Genomic DNA, 25,182 nt, shown 5'->3' with positions numbered 1-25,182 from the left:
TTCATTTTTATGATGCATTGTGGGATATACTTAGCACATATGGGGTATAACAATTCCAACTACATGTTTGGACATCCCTGCAAAACCATAAACACATGTTCTTCTGAAAATGAGGCAGGTGTTTCACTGCCAGTCATCAATGGCCATGTAAATCTCATGAAATATTTTGCTTTCAGTGTGTTTTGACCACCAGAGCCCCCAGCTCAGGGGACACATGTCCTATGAGAGCAGAGCCCTGAGCACAGGCTGCTTTGTAAAGGGTTAAATCATACAGTAAAAGGTGCTAAAACATTATCAATACTCCATTTAGCGCTGCGGCATAAGCCCCTCTTGAGCTTCAATGGGGTGATGTGGATGTCTGTAAAGTGAAAATCAAAGATGCGCTCATTATCTCAGTGTTAACAGTTTTCTCCTTGAGCTGGAATGGACTGCGTCTCAGAACCGACCACAGGCAGACCAGTCTGGTCTTAATCAGAGCCATGTTGTAGTAAAACACGGGTCTGGGTCTGTGTTCTCCATTTAAGGCAGTGCAGCCTTGGTTTACCTCTGCCAGAATTACAGCATTAGCCAACTTTAGTCTCCTTCATACAAGAAGACTGAGACAATTCACATAAAACCATCTGTTTTCAAACCTTTCTCTGCAGTTGTCTGACAAGTGAGGCTGACCTGATGTAAAGCAGAATGGCTCAGAACAATGATGCTACACATAATGATTATAATGATATCTTATTGTGAAGGGATAATAGAATAAAGTTCATGTTATTGATATATTTCAATGTGATTTTGTTCAGGAAATGCTTTAATGTAAGATCTATTTTATCAAATATGTGGGCGAGCCTACACATGCACATCATATGGTATCAGGTCCAAGTGTTACAGTATTTTCCTAAAGATACTCTCATACATACCTAATTGCATATGTAGTTAATGTTTGCAAATGTAAGTAGACAGTCCATTACAGCTCTGAATTATGTGAAAGGACTGTGACATAAGACAGAGGTCTGATAGCACATGGCCTGTGCGTGTATACATATGTTTTCTCTGATAACACAGTGACATCTTAATCAGCAGCTTTTGTATTCTTATATTAACACACTGGAATGATGTTGGCCTAAATTCCCCATTGTAAGTTTCCAGATATTAAATTTTTTCAATAGATTAGATTGTCTAGCCAGAGTGTTTGTGTTTGACTTTGAACAAGGCTATCTCTGGATAAGCCTTCGGGTCGGGACCGGCCTTTGGGCTTGTTTCAGAGCTGGAGGCAGCTGAGTGATTGAATACGAGAGCATGTTCTGTTCTTTTCAGTTTACAAAAAAGGTTACGATATCTGACAAAAGCAGAACATGGACATCATCTTTAAAAAAAAAAAAAACACTGGGTCTACACCTCTCCAGACCATGTAAAAGCTCCTTCTCCTCCAATGTCATTTTGTATATAATAAAGGCTTTTAGGCTGTGTTAAGGATGCAAAGATTCAGTAAGTCTCTTCTTATCATACCCATGGCCCCTACTTGTTTGTACACACAAGTGTGATGGAATGATAAAAAGGTGTCATGAGGTGAGGATAACAGGACCCGATGGAGGAGACGAGGACAGAGGAGTGTTTTTAATCCACTAAATTAAAGGGGACCTATTATGGCATTTAATGTATATTTTGAACAGGCCTTGAATGTCTTAAAAACAAGCTTTTGATTGTTCTTTCTAAATAAATTAGAAATTCAGCCTCTAGGCCATGTCTTTATCTTTACCGTTTCTAACCTCATTCTCTATGCGGGATTCTGAGTGGGCGGGGCTATGATAATGAGGCTCTGTGCTGATTGGCTGCCTGAATGACGCGATACACCGCTATGAAAAAATAGCGGAAGCTCCGGCCGGCGGAGTTAAGCCTGAATTAAGGGTTTGCGTTAAATCGACGCAGCCCCTACGCCGTAGGGTACACGGCGACGCGCAACGTACCCTACGGCGTAGGCTCTGTGTCGATTTAAGGCGGAACCATAAATCAGGCTTCATGCGATGTGAGCGAGCGTCAGCGACAAAATCAATTCCAGACGCAGCGATGCAGCGACGCAGCGACGCAGCGAAGCAGCGATGCAGCGACGCAGCGATGCAGCGACGCAGCGATGCAGCGACGCAGCGACGCAGCGACGCAGCGACGCAGCAATGCAGCGACGCAGCAATGCGCGGCGTGCCGTTTTGAGCTGAATATTTGTCGGACGCCCTGCTTCTATTTTCTTCCTGCTGCTCGCGTTGAAAGCCGGTTGAAAGCGCTGTAGGAAACGGTCACGGATGAGGAACGACTGATCCAGTTAGTTGAAATGAGAAGTTATCTCTATGATTCCTCCTCATTTCACTACAAAAACCTCAATACAGTTGCAAAGTGCTCGCATGCAGTTACACGGTTTTATAGCTGTGGGCGTGGTTTGCATTTTGGTTACGTAACGAAAGGGAGCAGAATCTGAACGGCTCGTAGAAGCCACATACCACTGGACGGCTCATCCGGGCGGCTGTACAGACACTGCAGAATTTGGTTGCTTTCCTCCTTCTCTGAGTTGGCAGGCTGAGGGGAGACCACTTTATATATGTTAAAGCAAGAAAAAACCTGTTTTTCATAATAGGTCCCCTTTAAGCAACGTAAGAATTCTATTGTAATCTACTTTTTTCCACATCTTGTACCATTTTCTGAGAAATCCAAACGTTAGTCTCCAGCTCCTTTAGCTTCCAGCACTGAAGTCTAAACGGTGAGAGCAAGACAGCGCAGCACTGGCAGCAGGTGAGGTAGAGCAGGTTACGGCAGAAGGCTCCAACATTTGAGGCCCCCTATGAATCCCAGTGAGGCAGAGAGAAACATGTTTTGTTTTCGTGATAGATCGTTGTCGCTCTGAGGTTTACTCCTACTGGGCACCAATCAGTCCTTCAAAAGAAACATGAACAATATCAAACATTTGGATCACACTCATGTTGGGAAACAAAAAGAAGGACGAGTCTGTGGTGGCACAAGAAGCCGTGTGCCGTGAGCGGAAAGATATAGTGTTGTCACAAAGGAATCAGGGTTATTTGAGACCAATAAAAACTGTAGCCAATCACCTGAAGCCACACTGGTTAGCTGGAAAGAACTAGTCGACACAAATGCAGGACATAAATCATTACGTTTTAAGGTTAGGACAAAATTACAGTAATTCTGTTTTTGCAAGAATAAATCAAGCTTGACCTCCACAAGTGTCTGAGTCTAATATTACTGATGGACAACATAGAGGCCGGCAACCGCAGGTTACACTTTCATGGTTCTTTTTTTTGTTTGTATGTTTTATTTAATCACTTTCACTTGTGCACTTTTTTTCCATGTTGTACTGACAAAAGCACAGAGTGGAAAAGTCAGCAGCTCGGAGTTTTCCACTCAATGTGCATCCTTTTCTATTTAAATGTGCAGTGGAGTGGGCCTTTAACATTTTAACAAACAAATTTTTCCCGACTTTATTCAACAAAGAATATGTTTACTACAAATCTGGGCGAGTGCAATAAAAGGAATGATCTGCCACGAACGCAAAATCAAATGAGTTACTGTCTAAAGCGATGAGGTTCATTAATTCACCAGTCCCTGAATCTGTCCAAGAATGCTTTTGTGTTCAGACTATGAAGAGAATGTGGACACAAGTATCACAGGCCCCTTTCAACTGCATCATGGGTAAATGAATCTGAATCCCTCTTGGCCACGTGATCAGATTTCCTAGGATAAGATAAGAGATAAGATAAGATAATCCTTTATTTTCTCCCTCAGTGGGGAAACGTATTTTGTTGGCAGCAGTACACTTAGCACACACATGCAGGGGAGGGGTGAAAAGAGACTAAAAAGTAAAAAAAAAAAAGCAGGTAGAGTGTGTGTGAGGTAGACTGGCAGATATTGCACTTATGATATTGCACATCTTAGGATGCATTTGAATAGAGTGTGAATGTGGTCTTCTTACTGTTCACCACCTGATCTCTGTTGACCAGCAAGTCTTCAATGTTTTCTTGATTTGGATGAACTGACCAACATTAACCGGTCATCAAGGTTTGGACAAGTATGCAGTTGACGCATTCATTTGAACCAGGAGAGCTGGGGAAAGGAAAACGCCTGCAACATGCAGGGCAGTGGCCCCTGAGGAGTGGGACCGGGGGAACCTTATTTATGCTGTAAAGTTTTACTTTCTAAACTAATCACAGACTCAGATTTTAGATTTCAGTCTGGGGTCGTTTTAAGAGCCAATGGCAATCCCAGCGACCTCAACGCAAATCCATATCGATACGCCATCCGAAGAAAAATATGATGAAGTTAAACAGTGGTGGGGGCAGCACACGGGGACATTTCCCACAGAGCAGTGAGGTCATGATTTTGGCTTGAAGTTGAAAGAGATAATGGAGCTCTTTGTTTCTGAAGATATCAATAAAAGACCTCAACCTCAAGATTTGTCTGCTCTACAAGGTCCAGCTGAAAAGTGATTAATAGAGAGCACATTACAGAGACCGCCTGCAAAGCCCATATCGGCAGCGACCGCTGCACATGATGTTGGATGTTTTGATAAAGGCTCAACTGTTCGCTCTTATCAGACTGTGCACATTACATATTACTATCTCATGGGGTTACAATCCAAACAAAAAGTCTCTAATGATTTAAACTCTAAATTTAAAAACGTCTGTCCAGAAATACTGAGGACTTACCGTGAAGCTAACCAGTTAGCTGGTTACATTTTTAATGGTATTGGATCGAAACTGATTAGGCTATAATGGATTATCTTGAGTTGGTTTGGACACAGATTGATTGGAATTGAATTACTTTCTCTTTAAAGATCGTAGAGATGACTTGTTGAAAAACTGGCGTCTAATATAACCAAACCTGAATGAAGTTCACTTCAGGTAATAAAGAGCAGAGGAAATGCAAAGGTATGTCATTTGCAGAATTGCACAAAAAACAATTGAAGCTTATTTTATGAACTTTGTTTTCATAGATAGATATTTTTCTTTTTTCTCCCTTTCTTTTTTAAAGTGAGCTGGAGATATTTTTTGAGGTAAATGAAGTCCAGACCGAAGTATTGAGTGAACGAGTAAAACTTCCATGGATGGGCAGCGTCCATGGAGGCAGATGCTCCCAGTGTTTTGGCCACCGTGTCCGAGGAATGCTTGGCTGAAGCTGATAGATAGATAGATAGATAGATAGATAGATAGATAGATAGATAGATAGATAGATAGATAGATAGATAGATAGATAGATAGATAGATAGATAGATAGATAGATAGATAGATAGATAGATAGATAGATAGATAGATAGATAGATAGATAGATAGATATAATAAAATAAAATAAAGTAGCAAGCGGTAATAACAAAGTGTTGTACAAAGAGTACTGTATATACAGTAAATGGCAGTTTGTATAGGAAATAAAGTGCAAAGTGACTGTAAGTTATGAGCTGAGATTTCTTTCTTTTTGTTCTTCTTTTTTTCTTTTGTCTGCATATATATGAATGGTTAATACGATGTTGGTAAAAACCTAAGGCATATATATATATATATATATATATATATATATATATATATATATATATATATATGCATTTTTAATATATTTTAATATAACATATATATTTATTTTGAGCTGAGATTTTTTTCTTTTCCTTTTAGCTCTTATTGTGCTGCATGTGGCAGGAAAGATTCCCTGTATCTGTGCCTTGGACAGCGGAGCTGTAGCAGCCCGTGGGAGAAGGTGCTCCGCTGTCTGTCCACTGTGTGATGGAGGGTGCTGATCATTGATGGATAACAACAGTGTCCTCGTCTCCACCTCCTCTCTACGTCTGTTGGTGCCGCTGGCTGTGATGCTGCTGCCCCAACATACAACAGCAAAGAAGATGGGGTAAAAATGTGGCCTTCAGTAGGTTTATTGTTGTTTAGTAGCAGCTCAGAACTCTCTGGAGACCAAGATGCTTCGTGCTTAGTTCCGGTAGCTCATGTACTTTGCATAAACTGGCACACGGCATGTGCAGGATCCTATTCCAGACGTTGAGACAGAGGTGGGGTACACCTGTACTGGTTTTTCCACATCCTATCTTCACATCCTTGCTTATTTGTCCTTTCCACCAAAGACAGGACACAAAAAAAGGCTCCAAGGTGACAACCACAAAGACAAATCCTTCATTTATTTACACACACATACAATCAGAAGTTAGCATTTTTCTTTTCTAGCTTGAGATGCGTAAAATAGGTATGCTGTTCGTTTCTAGCCTGGATTGTGTGTTTCAGTTGTTTTTATTCTGCTGGGTTACATGTTTTCAAATCATTTTTTTTCAATTGCGCTTTTAACGCCAGCATGTTCATACTTAAAGTCAGTAAATCGGGGCTGATCCGCAGTGAAGTGATGCCTCTGACCCAACCTTTGGTGGTAATAAATGTGACTTTTTATACTTTTCAAATCCATTATTTATATGAATATGAAAATATCTGTACAAAAGAGTGTCCACACCGAAGTGTACCCCAAGTTATCACTCACCAAAGGCCTCCTGTAACCATCACAGCTCAGATCAGCCTAGATATTTTGTAAAAATGATTACGGCAACTTCAACAGTTTTATCTTCCCATATACTGTACCTCCAAGAAACAGCCATCAGCACTGTTCATAGTTTCAGTATTTAGGTCACAGATTGAGCTGCCAAAAAAGTCTCAACTCATTGTTTATACTATAGCTTCCCCTGGACGTGCTCAAGCCTATGTTTGGTCAGAAGAACAGGGCTTTTTGCAGGTGTGCACCACAAGCAGAGCTCATAAATCCTGCTGCCAGTGTCACTTTTGTGGCACTTTGGTCCAATTGTCTCATATCTTTGTCTCTGCTTTCATTTTGTCAGCCTCTTTTGTTTTCTCTCTCCTTCTGCTAAGTGATTCAATTCTCCTGTTGTGTTTTGGACGAGACTCCCTACAGTAATGCTTGTGGTATGTGGCAGCACATGTTTAACGTACACATACCAGCAGCGTGCACACATCCCCGTGTGGAGGAGGAGTGGGTTTTGGTGTGTGCTTGTACTTTTCGTTCTGACTGCTGGAGTGGAATGAGATAAGCGAAAGTGCAGCATGAAGCCATCATAAAAAAAATATGGATCTACTCTGGCAGGTACAATTATAAATGTTATTTTAATGACAGTTACATCACCAAGAGTTTTTAATTGCTGTGGTTCAGACAAAAAAAAGAATAAAAAGGAGTAAAAAGAAGAAACTTTTTTTCTTTTTGACAAACAACTCAGTTTTTCTTTCAGCAGATTTGTCTCTTAGCACACTTCATTATTTATACTGCATATAACATAGGCTGCACATTATATTGAGAAGTTTGTTGTCAAATTATACATTTGTGTTGATTGTTTGCATGTTGTGTATCAAAGTTTGCATATATGTATATGTATGTCCTCCTGTCAGTCAGTCTGTCTATGTTTGATCTCATTTTTGTCGGTGCAAAACTACCCGGTCTGTCGAAGATTAATTAGTAACTATAACACTAGCTGAGAATGTAAGACCTTTACATTTTTAAACACATGAAGTAGTCATTTACAGGCACATTTGAAAAGTCACATGCAGGTTGTACATTTTATTTTCTAATGAATGGTTTTTGTCTTATATGCCAGGTTGTAGAGGCATTCAAATATTACATGATTTTTATTTTTTTAGTTAAAACAACATATTAAGTACTTTTGGAGCAGCATGTGTTTCTTCCAGGTTTTCCTCTCACTTTGTTGGCAGATGTTTTAATAAAAAGACTTGACAGTGCAGAGAAACAACCTCCCTGGCTCATTAATGGCTGTAATTACCGTGTTTGCAGAGGTGCAGTCATCACACAGGTCAGTGATGCTGTTGTTTTCACAAACATGCGGCCTGGCACAAACACACGGACGTTACAAGTCTTAAACGAGGGGTGACTGAATAAAAACCAAGAAGAGGAAATGGCGCTTTTTAAAAACATATTAATTTAAGCTGCTTTTATTTAGTCCAATAGTTTATTGTATAAGCATGTTGTTTTTTCTTCACTCACAAAAAGCTCTTCATGACAAGGTAAAAGGTTGTTTTTTTTTCCCAGATGTTTATTCATGGGCCAAGCTCAAGAAAAGCAGAGCGACCACAGTATAATGTGAATATGAGCACTCGTGGAACCGTGTCACACACAACAGACAGGAGCAAATATTATTTCATTGCTCATGAAAATGTATGGAGTCATTCTTAAACAGGTTTTGGTGTAAATGTGGTATTCTAACAGTGACTAATTGCAGATTTGCAGGTAAGTTTAACTGATCAGGGGCTTAGCTTATTTTTTAGACTTGTAGTCAAGACCAGCTAAACCGAGACCAAGACACTAACAAGACCAGAGAGTATCAAGACCAGGATAAGACCAAGTCAAGACCAAAACTAGTTCAGCTCAAGACCAAGACCAAAAAAAAAACCTAGTTATTTCCTGATCCTGCGTGATTGTAGAACATCATCCTGGTTCAGCTAGTTTCCATATGAGCTTGTTTTCAACTGCAGCACAATAACACAGAGAAGTGGATGATGATGTTGAACTCACTATAAATGTTTTCATCCATCAGCTGAGATCAGATATGTGTGGCGACTGCACTACCGCTATTTCTACACTATTGGAGGATTGACTCCAGTGCTTTTAAGGATTGACACGACTACTAACTAGTCCCAAAGTCCTCTAGCAGAATAACCAGCTCCAACACCCTCATCCACCTCAGAAAATCATGAATAGTAAATGTTACTGATTTAAATTGGACTTAATTTGTACACGAAACGTGAATTTTAAATATTAAAGATACAATTATCGAATTGAACTATAAATTTACCATTATAGTAGCCAGATTACAGCGTATATCAGCATCACTGAAATGAACCTGATGTCCAATCACAACGATATGCAAATATTATTCAAAGGCCAATGATGACATATATATTTATTCAAACAAGGCCGTTATAAACACAGTACTGTAATTAAATACAGACACACGTGCAGATGCACCAAAATATTAAATCAAATGCAAAATACAAATAGTTTACAAAACTGTACATTAACAAGAGGAAGAACTGCTGATCACCAGATTCTGTCACCTTGGTGTGAAAAGGACTCTCAGTTATCCGAGTCTGAGACCTGGCGAGACCCAGGGACCTGAGACAAGACCAAGACCAGAGACTGTCGAGGCCGAGACAAGACCAAGACCACAAAAAAGTGGTCTTGAGACTAAGACCGGTGTCGAGAACTGTATGTCTACTTATTTTACATGAGCTTCATTAAGAAACATGATGTTCACATAATGCCAGAAAACAGCATTTTTAATAACCCTAAAAGTCATTTCAAATAAAAGGCACAGGCTCTGGTGAAAGGATAGGAAGTATAGATGATTAATTGACTGGTAAGTAATTCAAAAAAGACAGAAAGAAACAAGCTGTATCTCCAAAATGCTCATCGAAATCCAGCTAGAGTAGCAATTTCAAAAAGAAAACACATCTACTGTAACACTGTGAAATATTATAAATCATAGCGTTTACTTATTACCTTCCACTGAATTGTTGAATATTATGACCGATCTGCCTGTGTTGGGTTTTGATTTTTCATCGCAGTTCTTTAAAGTGGGTGCTAGGGTTAGGGTTAGGGTTAGGGTTAGGGTTAGGGTTAGGGTTAGGATTAGGATTAGGGTTAGGGTTAGGGTTAGGGTTAGGGTTAGGGTTAGGGTGACCAGGCTCTCCCTTAGAGATGGGGTGAGAAGTCCAGTCAGCCTGGAGGGCTCCAAGTAGAGCCGTTGCTCCTCTGCATCAGGAGGAGCCAGGTGAGGTGGCTTGGACATCTGATTTTTGTTTCTGCTCCCGCTCCCCTCCTATCTGCCCTGCTGCTGCTCTTGTCACTTTTTTGGAGCCTCTCTTTTCACATCTTTCTACAATCATGAAATCGGTTAGCTGGTCTCTCAACGCAATTGACCAAATTTTCTCGACGAGAAGACCGGGCAAAGGGAGCCCTCTTGCCCCAACGGGACGTTTGCTGCTGGATACACGATGGACTCCTGGAAGACGTGGAGGATCGTGTGTCTGTCCATGCTGTCGGTCGAGGACGTTGAAGATGCTTCATAACTGGATTTCAGACAACAGGATTTCTGCTTTTTGAAGCTGGCGGTTATCTGGCATATCGACAAATTTGGGAGTTGTCGACAGCTATTAATTTAAAAAAATATTTTTTTTTAAATATTTTTTTATCCCAGATTTTTTTCCCATTATATCACCCAGTGCTCCTACCTAAGTGACAGCCCTGGGCATTGCTCCCCACTACCAACCCCGGGAGGGCCCTGCACTGAGCTCAGGTTTCCTCCTTAATCTAAAAAAAAAATCGCAAGCTGGATGCGTTTCTTGAACAGAATCGCAGGCTAGCAGCGGTTTTTGAACTCATTGGCAGGATGGAAAAGATGTTGGAAGTTGGAAGCTCGGTTTGGTGGGAATTGACCACAAATTTGTCTATTTGGATTCGCCATTGATGAACCAGAGACTTAAAGGGGACCTATTATGAAAAACACGTTTTTTCTTGCTTTAACATATATAAAGTAGTCTCCCCTCAGCCTGCCAACTCAGAGAAGGAGGAAAGCAACCAAATTCTGCAGTGTCTGTACAGCCGCCCGGATGAGCCGTCCAGTGTCATGTGACTTTTACGAGCCGTTCAGATTCTACTTCAGATTTCCATAGGTCGGCCTCCGCTGCGTGAAACCACGCCCACAACTAACTCCGCCGGCTGGAGCGTCCGCCATTGTTTCGAATCGTGTGTGCTAACCACTTTACCTCGGGCTGTTTCAACAACGAGGGACAGTAAAAATTAGGTTTTGCATCAATTACCCTCATAAAAGGATCAGTTCCTACACTACGGACCCGGCAACTGCACACGAGTCAGTGGTAAGTGACGTTATTTTTTATGTTATTTATATTTGTCTACAAGTATGATCTTTGTATGGGCTAAGTGTTTAGCTTAGCTCCGGTGTTACCGGTAACACCGGAGCTCTATTAGTAATACATTTTTTTCTGTTTATGGTTTCAGATCTTCCAAGCACCTGAAGCTGTTCAACGACACCTTCAGAAAACGCACGGTCCTTCCTTGAGCCAGCAATAGTGCATACATGTTATTTTATTTTTTTTAACAATATAGTTGCCATTTGTGAACATTCAGTGTTGTGATTTCTTTACAGTTAACATGATTCATTTGTCTTGTAACATAAGAAATGATGAGGAATCGGAGTAAAGAACTGGTGTACCTGTTTAGAATTCAATTAAATCTTCCTGTGTGAATTAGTGTGAAGACGAGCTGACCCTGCTTAAGCTACTGCCCGGCGATGTGACCCTGGATAAGCGGGAGATGGATGGATGGATGGGTGGATGGATGGATGGATGGATGGATGGATGGATGGATGGATGGATGGATGGATGGATGGATGGATGATTAGATTGTGACCTTCTCAGTCATGAATGGTGACTGGTCTATAGATATACATGTTAAAGTACTCAACAATGTGTTTTTCATTTACCCACTACATATATAGATTGTAGTACTTTTGTTTGCGAATTATATCATGGCAACATATCACAGCTCAGCGCGCTAGAGATCAAACCAGCAATCTGCAGGATCTACGGATCCAACGCTGCCGACATGATGAATGGTGACAGAATATCATCTGATTCTTCAGAAATGTCTTATAGGGATTTTGAATGCTTCTCTTTAACAAGCCACTCTAAAGGTCTTATTATCTAAGATCTAAGATCTCTCTGGTTCCCTCTGTGTCATGCCTGCTCCTCCTCCTCCACCCAGGTCATACTGACCACTGGCCTAGACCTCCTGGTCAGCTCACAGCTGGGATGAGCTCCAGGAGACCTCTGTGACGCTGAATAGGATAAAACAGGTACAGAAAATTGACAGCTGTATGCATGGATTCTGTTTTTATTTAATATGCAAACAAGATGAGAAGACGGTCGTACAGACTATGAACTTTTCACTGAGAACAGTCATGGTTCTACACTAATAACATTTATAATCAGTAAAATATCTGCCTCATTATGTGGAACCTGAGGTCTGTTTTAAAACGGGAAACATGAGTGTTTAGGTATTTTTACAGTGCTTGTTAAACAATTGGGTCACTATGTAACTGTATTACACAGGCCATTAAATACCAGCTCATGCATCAGAACTTGCCGCTGACTGATGGGATTTAAGGGGGTTATGATGTGATGATTGTTATTTTTTTAACAGTCTGAGCTCAGGGAAATGTGTACTCACTGTGTAGCACTTCAACAATGCTTGCTGAAATGTGCACGTTAACGCAAACGTTAGCTGTCTCATATTACCTGACTGATGCAGCTGAAGAATCAGGCCCAATGTTACATGTATGGGTGCGACCGTTTTGTTGCTTATCAATTTTCTCTGTCTGCCAGTGTTGGTTCTGTCAGTGTTTTTTCTCGTCCATCAGTGTAACTTGAGCAGGGGATCATTATTTATTCAGAGCATGGAGAGAGCTGAAAGTGAGTATTTCATCAGAGATGGAGAGTTTCCACCCAAGCCTGTCGACTAATGAGGTGATCAGTCAGTCCAGCTGGCATCACAAACATTACTTCATGAAAACCTCTCATTGTGTAGCATTACTTTATTGTCAAACCAGCATGTAAATGCACTTGTTTGTACTTAGTTTAAAATGTCATTGTTGGATTTAAAACAAAACAGGCTAGTCTGAACATCATCTTGCAGCATTTTTGGCCTCATTGAGATCCTTGTGACACCATTCACACCTTGTGTTGACTGAGCCCTCAAAACGATTTTAAACTGGACTCGGATCAGACTGAAAACATATAGTGCGTACTGCACACCCAAATTATAATGCACACTAGTTCAGCAGCCGTCTTCAACCTTAAAGTATTCAGAAGCCGGTCATGTGACCGCTGTGGCCAGCTTCTGCTTAAAGGGGACCTATTATGAAAAACACGTTTTTTCTTGCTTTAACATATATAAAGTGGTCTCCCCTCAGCCTGCCAACTCAGAGAAGGAGGAAAGCAACCAAATTCTGCAGTGTCTGTACAGCCGCCCGGATGAGCCGTCCAGTGTCATGTGGCTTCTACGAGCCGTTCAGATTCTGCTAGATTCTGCAGATTATGTAAATCGCTCCCGTCGTTACGTAATGACGGGAGCCACACACGGCCAAAGCTCCGGGGGCCGCCCTCGGGACCGAGCAGACCAGCGAGAGAGCTCGGGGGGGCGTCCCCGAGGCCTAGGCCTGGGTCTTGGCGTGGGTCTTGGCGGGGGGCGTGACGGGGATTCTTGGCTGGGCTCGGGGACTTGACGTGGCTCGGGGACTTGACGTGGCTCTGGGACTTGACGTGGCTCTGGGACTTGACAAGGCTCTGGGACTTGACAAGGCTCTGGGACGTGGCATGGCTCTGGAACGTGACATGGCTCTGGAACTTGACATGGCTGCGGAGGTACCCGGGTCCCGGGCGCTGGCTGCGGGGGTACCTGGGTCCGGGGCGCCGGCTGCGGGGGTACCCGGGTCCGAGGCGCCGGCTGCGGGGGTACCCGGGTCCGAGGCACTGGCCCCCCCTCAGGGGACAGATCCCAGATGTTCCCACAGTCCACATCCAGGGCGGGCTGGGGGGGGACACGGGTCCTCGGAGCTGGCTGGGGGGGACACGGGTCCTCGGAGCTGGCTGGGGGGGGACACGGGTCCTCACCGGAGCAGGGGCTGATGCGTCTGGGACCACCACTGGAACAGGGACAGGTGCGTCCGGGACCACCACAGGAACATGGGGAGGTGCGTCCGGGACCACCACTGGAACATGGGGAGGTGCGTCCGGGACCACCACAGGAACATGGGGAGGTGCGTCCGGGACCACCACAGGAACATGGGGAGGTGCGTCCGGGACCACCACTGGAACAGGGACAGGTGCGTCCGGGACCACCACAGGAACATGGGGAGGTGCGTCCGGGACCACCACAGGGACATGAACGGGAGCAGGAGCTGGAGCTGGAGCTGGAACAAGCTGGGGCTGGGGCTGGGGCTGGCGCTGACGCCGTCGCCGTTGCCTCCCCTAAGCCTGCAGGCTCCTGGGCCCACCCCGAGCCTGGCATGTTCCCAAAAGGGGGTCCCCACACTCCCCCACCTCGGCCCGGCGCAAAAACTCCATAAGGGTGAGGCGCTCTCCCGCTGGGTCCATTTGGTCGGTCCGTTCTGTTATGGTTCGGTTTTGCTAAGGACCCAAGTGCAGGAGAACAGGAGCCAGGAGTTGCAACAAAAAGGGTTTTACCGGTAATCCAAAAAGGCAAAAACAAAGCGCTGCAGAGCAGGATTAACCAAAAACCAGGAACAGGAAAAAACGACGAGGAGACATGGAGGAAGAACCAGTACGGACCGACAGGGAACAAAGGAATGACAAGACAAGATATACTGAAGGGATAACGAGACATGACGAGACACAGGTGCAGACACAATCAGGGCAGATGGGACACAGGCGGGGCAAGACAGAAACTGAAAGTCACAAACTGGGGGGAAGTGTCAAACCCTGACAGTGTCCTACACACCGTGTACTTCATGGGAACATTCAATACACATCAGTGGGACCGTATGCAGTTTCATTCCAGGCGTTCATCAGGTAGAGGGAGAGTACAGCCTGAACAGATCACCTGCCACAGGGTCACACAGAGATCATCTACCAAACAGCTGAAGTAACCAGAGAAGAGCAGGAAAGGGAGAACATACAAACTCCTCAAGGGAAGACTTCCGCCAAAATTAAAACTGGGAACCTTCTTGCTTTGGAGCAGCAGACAGTCCTCTCTCATAATTTCCATTCCAGTTGCCTCAGACTCATGTTCAAACTGTCAGAGGGGAAGTTGGAGGTCACCACTCTAAGAAGCCAGTGAGACTATACAACTTTCAAAATGGAAAGATGCTGTTTTGGCTTTAAAACAGGATGCCTAAAGGCACAGTCTCCAAAGCGCTATAATGCGCTTTCATACATGTTTTCTGGGTTACGTACCTGGGATGAATTGTTGGTTGAAGGTCCGGGGCGGTTTGCTGCAGGTTGAGTGAATGAATGAACAAATGTATGAGTGGATGTGTGGGAGTGTGCCGTGCGGTCATATAAACAACAAAAACATAGAAGTTGCTATGCATGCATACATCAAAAAGGGTGATGGTTCAAAGTACAAATAAACTCATTCAAAATGTCAAAACTAAACAATTTTCTGCTCAGCGTCCTTCAGCACCCACACACCTGCGCCTACTCTTCAATGTGTGTTGATGACGTCAACTCAACTTAAAATGCGACGCCTTGTAGTTCTGTACAAAACAAAACAAAAAATGGCTCCTACAGATGCAGTCCTGATCCATCTGAAGTGGACCTCCTGTAGCAATCGACAAAAATAAAAGAAATAATGTGAACAAGAAAACTACCAATGGGCATCTCTGGTGGAGTTTTTAGAGGCAGAAACTCTCCAAAAACAAATCTGATGAAATGCCAGATACCACTCTTGGTACCACAACCTCCTGCAGGATTCCCCAATATGAAATTCCTGCAGACATATTAATTTATTCTCTGAATGTCCAAAAATTATATGCAGACAGAACAAACTCCCATGCATCCTGCCGTACACTCGAGAGAGCTCAAGATTAAATATTTGCATGTGTCATGGTGAAGTACACCTGGCATGTAGTGAAACATTGACCTCACACTTCTAATTACATCAGCCTGCCTGACAAACATTCAATGCAAAACATGTGACAGCAAGAGTGTGAAACACATACATACCCCCCCACACACACACATACAAAGTTCAAAACTTGGAAGGAAATAAGATTGTCTCGTTTACACGTCCTGGTATCTGAAATCCTATCTCTGACATCACAGAGAAATGCCCCTCTGATTTATGCTGAGTTCATAGCCTCAATGCAGAGCACGTGTGACGTTCCTGTACAATCACAAGACTCTGGACTTCATATTATCACAGTGGACACAAAACTAACACTGCTGATCTCACACACACATACACACACACACACAGACACACACACACGTATTTCTTTTTACCCAGCTTTTTCCCTTTAAATCTGTCTCTAAATAATTTTTCTGCTGTCTTCTCACTGCACATTGATGGATAGTCTCTCTTATATCACGGCCCTGTAGTGTTTATGTAAGGCGCTGTTCTTGATTTTGTGTTGTTTCAACCTTCCAGGGAGGCGAAGCCTCTCCCCCCCGTGTCAGAGGTCACTATGAGTCATATGAAGGGGCCGCCGGTATCGTGCGACCATGTTCTGCATTTGATGTGACATTCCTCAGCTGTGTGTTGTGATGAGAAAAATGAAGGTCCAATAATAAGCCTTTGAACAGTTGTTTCTGTGTCGGTGTCCCCCTATTTGAAAGAAAAAAAATATGAAAAAAATGTTGTGCTCTTGTGATGTAGCTCTCCCTCACTGACTTAATTAAAACACTTAAGTAAATTATCACCTTATCAGCTTTAATGGTCTGCAACATGTGGTATTACTAATAACGGGAACAACTGGAGATGAGCTCACCAGCGTCCGTATGCTGTCATTGCCAGAAAGTGATTGCATGTGAGTCCATTGAGAGGGTTAAATGTTGCTGTTGTTTCTTTTTCATTTACACTGTCAATATACTGCCTTATTCAGTCCAAACTCCCCCGTGACCCGTCTTCCCTCATGCTAACGTCCTGCCAAACCAGTCGTCAAGCAGACGTCTTCGTTGCTCTCCACTGACAGCGGTGATGAGCAGGATAATAATCAGTTATCATACAGACACCTTCTTTTTACAGCAAGATATGCAGCAGTAATGTATGATCTAAAAATGTCAAGTTTGCAGACTTAATATTTTTCATATGGCTATCAGTTACTAATCATGTATGACGCCATCATCTTCACATAACCGCAAACACCAGTTTGCACTGAGAAGCTGCTTAGAAAGGAGTTAGACAGCCGGTGATGCAGACTGAAGCCCAGACTGCCACACGCTGACTGCCACACTTGTGATGTTACACTTTACAAGCAGACAACCAACTCCCAGATGGACGGCTGGATAATACACGTGGCTACAGAGCCGTCTGGGAGATTTGCAAGGCCCTGTTTGGGGGGCCCTCGCGCGCGCAACATTTTTGGGATTTTCAGGTCGGATCTGGTGTCTATATGCGCAATTTTAACTCTCCAATTAGCAAAATACTGGATACCTTCCCCTGCCTCATCATCATCTCTTGCCTCGACGCGGGGCCCCGCGGCTGCTTAAGACCCGGTCGGATCGGGGATTTTTGTAACATTTACAATTTTATCAAACGAGCCTTTCAGAGAGGCATTAAACTCTTCCATTTTCTTTAGTTTTTTTCTTTTTTCATTCCCTGATGGAAATTTCCTGATTCTGTCTCGTTCTCTCGACATTGTGTGACAGTTTGTTCCAACTCCACCCGTCTGGATCAGAGCAGCTTGTGTCTGCGCTTGGTCTGATCAGTTGTATTGAACAACAGACACGCGCATCATTGCACATATATTTATTGATATGCACAGACTAGTACATATTTAGGTCTGTAATGGAACGTGACTGTTGATATTTATAAGGGAAAAAAGGAAAAAAAAAAGAAAAAAAAGAAAAAAATTTGAAACTAAAAAAAAAAACGCCCATAGCACGAGGCCCCTTGGGGCGCGAGGTCCCGTGCGGTTGCACGTTTCGCACACCCCTTGCGGCGGCTCTGCGTGGCTACGTCCCACTGTGCAGTGAAAGATACATCGTTTCCACGGTGACAAGTGTATTAAGATGCACAAGTGGGTTCACTGCAGATGAGATTGTGCTCAGATCAATCGGAATGTCACACAAACAAGTGCAAACCTGACGTCTGTGTGCAAAAATAAAAAAAATGTGTTTATTTTTGGCTGCGCTAAATCTGTTCTGTCTGCCTCTTGCTCTGCTTCGCTGCCTTCACCTCCATTCTTCTCTCCATTGCTTGGTCTCGCTGCTCCATCACCCCGAGGGGTAAATTAGCAGTCTGACAGGGGGGAGCAGCCCCCTCCGCGAACAGACATCCATATATAGACAGCAGACGTTGGGTAAACGCTAGGTAGACATTAGGTAAACTCAAAACAGGCACCACTCATTCAGCTGCTTGCTTTGCAACGCTGATATGCTTCTGTGAGTTGGCATGGATCAGGGCAGCGCAGGTTGCAGACAGCAGGTGGACAAGAGTGGCTGGGCGTGCTCGCGGCAACGCTGCCTGTCAAAGTTGATATTAATCACACTATTTACATACATTACCGCATTCATGACATATTCATGTGAATAATAACCCCTTAACTATGTGGAAGAGATTTCTGGCAATAAAACCGGTATTTCGATGCCCAGTTTTGGAGAGTGGTGATTTCTTCTTATTCCTCCAGGACAACGGGCCAAATTCAGACAACATGATGTCATGTCTACAGGTTTCCAGTGTAACTTCAGCAAAACAGAATTTATCAGCAACTCTTAAGAGTAGTGATAATCAAATTACTGTTTTGTTTTGTCCTCAAAACCTTATGCTGCAGGAAACCTGAGAAGGCTGAAATACTTTACAGACTTCCTCTGAATTCTCCTTTTATTGTAGCTTTAGCTTTCTTGTGTGATGCTTATTGTCTATACTTGACAACGAGAGCTTGGATAGCTGCCGACAATCCCAGCTAATTAACCTAAGATGCACATCCCTGAACTATGGGAGGACCTCAGATCACCAGGAGAGTATACAGCTCCTCAACAAGTCCCCTTTGTTACGAGGCAATAGTAAAAATCATCTCGCTGCTTTGTTTTTGTCACTTTTACAAAATCAAATAGAGCACAAAATATGCAACAGACCTTAATAGACCTTAATACTGTATTTCGCAAGTAACTAGCTAAATGAAATTGGGACTTATAGAGTACAAAAATTACATGAACTAATCAAAACATTTCTGTACGCTTGCTGTTAAGTCTCATGGGCAAGAGTTGTGATAAAAATTTGAAACATACCTCTGATTACAGTTTTTCAAATGTGAAGGGTGAAGGGATCAAAATGTTTGTTTGCTTTTAATCAAGTGCTCGTGAAAATGTGTGCGACTGATCTAGAAATGCACTTTTATAAAACTTCTAATAAGAAATGAACGTCAAATGAGCGATACACAGAGGTGTCAAGTAACGAAGTACAAATACTTTGTTACCTTACTTAAGTAGAAATTTTGGTTATCTATACTTCAATGGAGTAATTCTTTTTCAGACGACTTTTTACTTTTACTCCTTACATTTTCACGCAATTATCTGTACTTTTTACTCCTTACATTTTAAAAAACAGCCATTTCGGCGTTTTAACTATCCAGTTAAATTGCTCCATCCGGATAGAGTGAATTTGGTTGTGGTTGTTTCAGATGTTCTTGTCCAGTTTTGTTCTTACATCCGTTCCCTCAGATTCCTGCAACTAAACTTGGATGTACATTCCAATAAAGGTTAGGATAAATGATAACATGCCTCTGAAGTTTGACTTTTTGCACCATTACAATACTTATAGGCAACTAGTCATCATATCTGCTGCTCTCTGAAACACATGTTAATGCTCAATAGTACACATATATGGTTCTTTAATATATTTGCATTATACTAAGATGCATTCATTTTCAATGGTTTTTGTCCTTAATGGCTTTTTTCCCCCTTACATTACTTTTACTTTTATACTTTAAGTAGTTTTGAAACCAGTACTTTTATACTTTTACTTGAGTAAAAAACTTGAGTTGATACTTCAACTTCTACAGGAGTATTTTTAAACTCTAGTATCTATACTTGTACCTGAGTAATGAATGTGAATACTGAAGACACCTCTGGCAATACATAAGTGTTGTATTAAGTTTCAATGACTTGAATATATTTCAACTTATCTCTTACACTCTTGTGAGTGATCTGGCTTTGTTTCCATGCAGGACTTGTTGAAGATGTAAAACAAAAAAACAAACAACCCCCCCCAAAAACCAAGTTGATAAACTCAGCTACTGTACATTTATGAGGACACTTGTATCCTGCTCTTGTCGTCATCGGTCAACGGGAGCACAGACTTACTGTAGCACGCGTTGGAGGGATGTGGGATCGTGCTCCAGCTCACCAGACTTGGACGCCTCCAGATGTCGGGCAGAACCCCACACAAATACCTGGACAACTCTGCAGGAAAAACAAACTAAACTTATAGTTGTTGGACACTGTGCTGAATTGATGTTTCTCACCATATTTACCTTCATACCTGTCAGTGTCATTACATCACTGCCACCACCAAGACCCTACTGGAGTGGAAGGTTGCTCTCAGAATACATTAACAGCTCTATTTTTCTCACTTTGAGAAACATAATGATCCCTTTGACACCCTCCAGTCATGCACATGCGTCAGAAAAAACATTACCCCCCCTTTTGAGATGTCAGATTTGAGATGGAGAGATTTCTATTGAGAGAAAATCCTTTTAAAGCATTTATACCAAGCTGACAAGGGAAAATGTGGCTTCCATAAGGACTGCGGTGCAAATAAATGAAATTTAGGGCATTCATGTCAAAAATGATTTCAGCAAATACATTTTTAAAATGTAAACGTAACATACAGCTTGAATCAGAAATCCGTTTAAGTATGTCTCTTGTGTATATCCTATAAGCCTTGACAACACACCTGTATCAGTGGCTGCAATACCTAATCATACACATTGCTCTTAGCATGTACTTTTTCATTTCCCCTTCATTCTTTATTATTACTTCAGCATTAGTTCACTGCATAACTATGCAGTTCCATCAAAGCTAAACACAGGGCATACCAGGTCTGAAAATGGAGCAATAAAGCTACATTTTAAGACCAATTATGGGTGCTCAGGTAACACTGCCTCTCTTTTTAAAGCACAAAAACACAGATGTACATGTAAACTCTTGCAGAAATACAAATATACAATGCTCTCATTTACTAACTGAGCTGTTTTGAACAAAACTCAGAGCCAAAGGTTTATGTGTGTGTGTGTTTGTGTGTGTGTGCTCCCATCACAGAAACTGTTGCCATGTTTCAGACTGGTGTAGTGCAGGACGTGAAAAACTAGCCTTTTATGCATGAATCGTATGGGTTATGCTCATCTCTGAACTATGAACGAGTTTAACACGACCCCCTGGACTTTTACAGCATGCAAATAGTTTATTCACAGACTTGATGCTTGTCTTTCTGCAATAGGTCAGTAAAACTGTCCACCTGAAACCTGTGAAACTGCATATTTCTGCCACACTAAGAGCACAGCTGTCTCAGATGAAGGATTCAGCTGTTTCTCCTGCCCCTCAGTCTCAATCAAGGTGCCATCAGCTCATTAACCTCATCTGTTTCTAAACTCATTACCTCCAGGGATTGAAAGTATTTCACTGATCCTGCCAGACTAAAACACCGACCCTCCGGACCTGGGACGGGACCAGCTAGCCCAAACATGGAGAAAACCCATAACAATACCGCTGGCTGAAATAAAAACACTGATTGCTTCCAGGTATCCTGGACCGGGAGTCTGCATGGCAGCTGGAACTGTTGGTCACAAAACTGCGAACATAGAAAACCAGTTTTTGTGGATCCAGAGATGACAAAAGGCATTAAAAAACACATGCTTCATCTTTACAGTGCATGTCTTAATTCTTCGATCATTTTCCCTCGGTTCCCTTCTTTTCTCTTCCCTCCATTTCTCTACTGTACTCTTCAAACGTTTTCCCATCTGTCCCTGATTTGCATTTAATCAATGATAAACCTTTACCAGTCATCGTATTGTCAATTTAAATAATTTTTTTTATCTAACTTCCCTTTTTTTGGCAATGAACCCTGATGTTGTAATTCGGACCAGAATCCTTTTACGCCCCCCAACCTTTTAAGGATACGTAACAACATATTTCACAGCAACAGGTTACAGTTAAAATGTTTATGTCTGTGTCCATCAGCTGCGTTCATGGTTACGTGTCAGTGGCATGATGCCTGTGCTTTTATAATTACATTTGAATAATGCAAATCATTTAAAGCTGCATTTCATTGTATTGTCATTACAGTGTCACTTAGACATGATGCAGTTTAGAAATCTATAACTCTAGAAGAATGGGTATCTGTTTGTGATTTATGGAGGAGTATGCAGACCCCCTCTCAAGCCATCCACCCTGCACACTCTCCTCTTGACAATATCACCTCCAATCAAATAAATGCAGTCCAACATCCACTGGAGGGTTAAACCAACCCATTTTATTTAATAAGGGGATCCAGAGTATTTTTTCTCTCTCTTTCCTTTTCTGTCTTTCTCTTTTCGTCTCTTAGCCAATTATATACTATCCTGCTTTAAATCCCCCCCCCCCTCTTTTTTTTTGCCCTTACTATTCATTCATCTTCCCTCCTTCTTCCTACAGGCCTCGTCAAGCCCCGATAGGCTTGCTGAGGATAAAACCTGGAGCCTGGGGAAAGAGGGAGACATTTCAGAGCAAGATGGCAAGAGGGACGGTGGTCACTTACCTGCATGGAGTGCTTCTCCTGGCTCTCTGGAAACCGTCACTGCAAGGAGGTGGGTTGTCTTCCCTGCAGGTGTGCAGCACTCCAGAGTGCAGCACCTGTGGGTCAGGTGTCACGGGCTGCATAGATATGATGGGAGAGGAGAAATGCATTAACTCAGCTTTTATTTTTCTTCTTCAGGTTTTGTTGATTTTCTATGACATGTTTGGAAGGGCTTTTACGGTTATATTTTCCTAGAAGAAATTGTAAGTGAAGGATAAATAATAGACGTATGGGTGTAATCATCAATCAAATCTTGATGTTGGACTTTTCTGTGGAATTGAAACAAAAATCCCAGGTGTTGGTCAGAATGGACTTTACAGACATCAAAAATTTTAAACAAAGATGACATTCCTCTGAAATCTAAAACTGCTTGTTCTGCACAAAACCCAGGTGTATGTTCCTCTGAAGCATGAGGTTTGGGGACCAATATTACAATTATCTTGATTAATTCTGCTAAAACTTAACCATGTGCTTCAAACATCATGTCTCTGGATACTAACTGTGTTCATTATTTTTGTGTTGAACCTGAGCTTGCAGTAAAGGGACACAACTCTTTCTTTTCATGCCAGTGAAGGTGTCACCACACAATAGTCATGGCAACAGTGAGCGTTTAATGAAATCTTAGATGTTATACACTTTCCCTCCTGGTACAAACCTTTTCTACTTTTAGATATCAAAAAAAGAAAACCAAAGAAAGAAAACCTTCCTGCACGGTATGACAACATGGAGATGTTACACACTAAAGCTGTTCTCTAAGTACACGTGCAGCTGGATGCTACGCTTTGTCTTAACTAGAAAATGTGTTGCTGACAGGAAATGAGAGGTGGGAAAAGGATCGTGTGAACACAAGTGTTTGGCAGTGGGGGAACGCTGCAGTTACAGCATCTTCTAGAATCTAAACCATTAGGCTGCATCCTGTCTTCATGACAGCACTGATGGTGAATCCATTCAGTCCCCATCTGAACATAATTAACCCCACGCAGCAACCTCTCAGGGATGCTTCCCGCAAAGAAAGTCAAACTCCTGAATACTATAAACCAAGATGCTGAACAAGCCAACATGTTTTTACGATGATGAAACCTAAAGCACCATAGTAACCATTGGATTTGATCCAATCAATAAAGACGTTAGCTGTCGAACAGCATATGTCTCAGGGCGAGTCGTTAGGATTCTGGGATCTTCTGGGAGTCCTGCCGGCCTGGTCTGAAGCAATATTATTAGATATGAAGAGAATGATAAAACATATTCTTTCAAATGTATAGAAAATCCATTCCAAACAGTTTGAATTTGAGTATATATTTGTGTCTGTGAGGAATCTTACTTGCACAAAGCAGCTGGCTGAACCGAATGACTGAACATCTGAGATATTTACGGTTCTGTTAGTGTACATGGCATTAATGTGAGATCAGTCACACGCATTCTGCAAGAGACCCTTCACACGTTTTCTTTTGGCATCTGGACTCGTGATTCATAGCAAACTTCTCCTTTTATAGTTGTTCAGTCTGTGTGTTTCTATTTTCGTCCAGCATGATTTTTGAAACACAACTTAGGTGCAGAAAAGTGTGAGAATTATGACCGGAGACGCATGCCTTTTAGATGAAGCAGAGAGTGTTATCAGCTGCAGGGAAACACTGAGCGCAGAGCTGATAACCACCGCATTCATTTACACGCTTAGCACAGGGATGCACACACCCCCTCTTCTTCTCTCTCTTTGTGTGGCATCTGATCCAATTTGTTACATTTAATCCTTCTTATTTACACAGACTGAACTGGTTAAGAGCTGGCAGAGAAGGAAAATCCTGTGTAATTACCTTCAAGTGATGACTCATAACTTGCACAACTTCTGTTAGTTATCCCCAAACAACCAGTACAACATCAAACAAGTCTGCAGTGCTACTACAAATCACTTTACTCACAATTGTTATGAATACAGCTTGCTTGGTTTTTGTCTGCACAAATAGTCTTGAAATGAACATTGTTGCGAACTGGTGCAGCATAAATCAAATGTAACTGAACAGACTTCTGCGTTGCTCAAACAACAGCTGAAAGCAGTTCAAATCTGATTACAATTTGTCTTTTCACATTATGGGAATCTGAATGGTGCCTTTGTGTATCAGGTGTATTTGTACCAGCTGCTGGAGTCGGAGCAGGCACAGCGGCCGGTGCAGGGCCTGGATTTGGACCAGGTGGAGCTGGAACCGGCTTTGGACCAGGTGGGGCTGGGACAGGCTTTGGACCAGGTGGAGCTGGGACAGGCTTTCAGCCCGCTGGAGGAGGTGGACCAGGAGGGACTGGCACTGCTTTAGGAGGGTTCGGACCTGGAGCTGGAGGAGGTAGATACCAAATGTGTTTTCTCCTCAGTTTTATGAATTCTACCATGATGCAGGACATTTGGTCAGTCATCCCTTTCAGTGCTGGGTACACACCTATGGAATTCTTTACCACCAGAAATAAAATCCCAAACACAATTAAGGATGTTTAGTGCCAAAGCTAAACATTGGCTTAAGCAGAAGCAGAAATGCGAGCATTAACTTTCAAGTCATTGTCAGTACAGTATTTTATTAATGTTTAATGTATTTAACTTGTGCAATTTTTAAT

The 25,182-nt window shown here is 42.4% G+C and overlaps 1 protein-coding gene across 7 annotated transcripts in view; it reads left to right on the top strand.

Annotated features, from left to right (window-relative positions):
* The first annotated feature begins 22,443 nt into the window (after positions 1-22,443).
* Positions 22,444-25,182, top strand: part of elnb (elastin b) — a 35,370-nt gene continuing 32,631 nt past the window's right edge. For all 7 annotated transcript variants that reach the window (XM_061739733.1, XM_061739731.1, XM_061739730.1 and 4 more), the window contains exons 1-2: positions 22,444-22,594; positions 24,702-24,917. In XM_061739733.1, coding sequence (XP_061595717.1) covers positions 22,519-22,594; positions 24,702-24,917 — 292 coding nt within the window. In that variant the 5' untranslated portion in view covers positions 22,444-22,518. The remainder of the gene's footprint in view (positions 22,595-24,701; positions 24,918-25,182) is intronic.

Source organism: Cololabis saira, chromosome 14 (assembly GCF_033807715.1).
Source record: "Cololabis saira isolate AMF1-May2022 chromosome 14, fColSai1.1, whole genome shotgun sequence".
Lineage (NCBI taxonomy): Eukaryota > Metazoa > Chordata > Actinopteri > Beloniformes > Belonidae > Cololabis > Cololabis saira.
The sequence above is the reverse complement of the archived record's forward strand: the minus strand, read 5'-3'. Positions and strand labels throughout refer to the sequence as shown.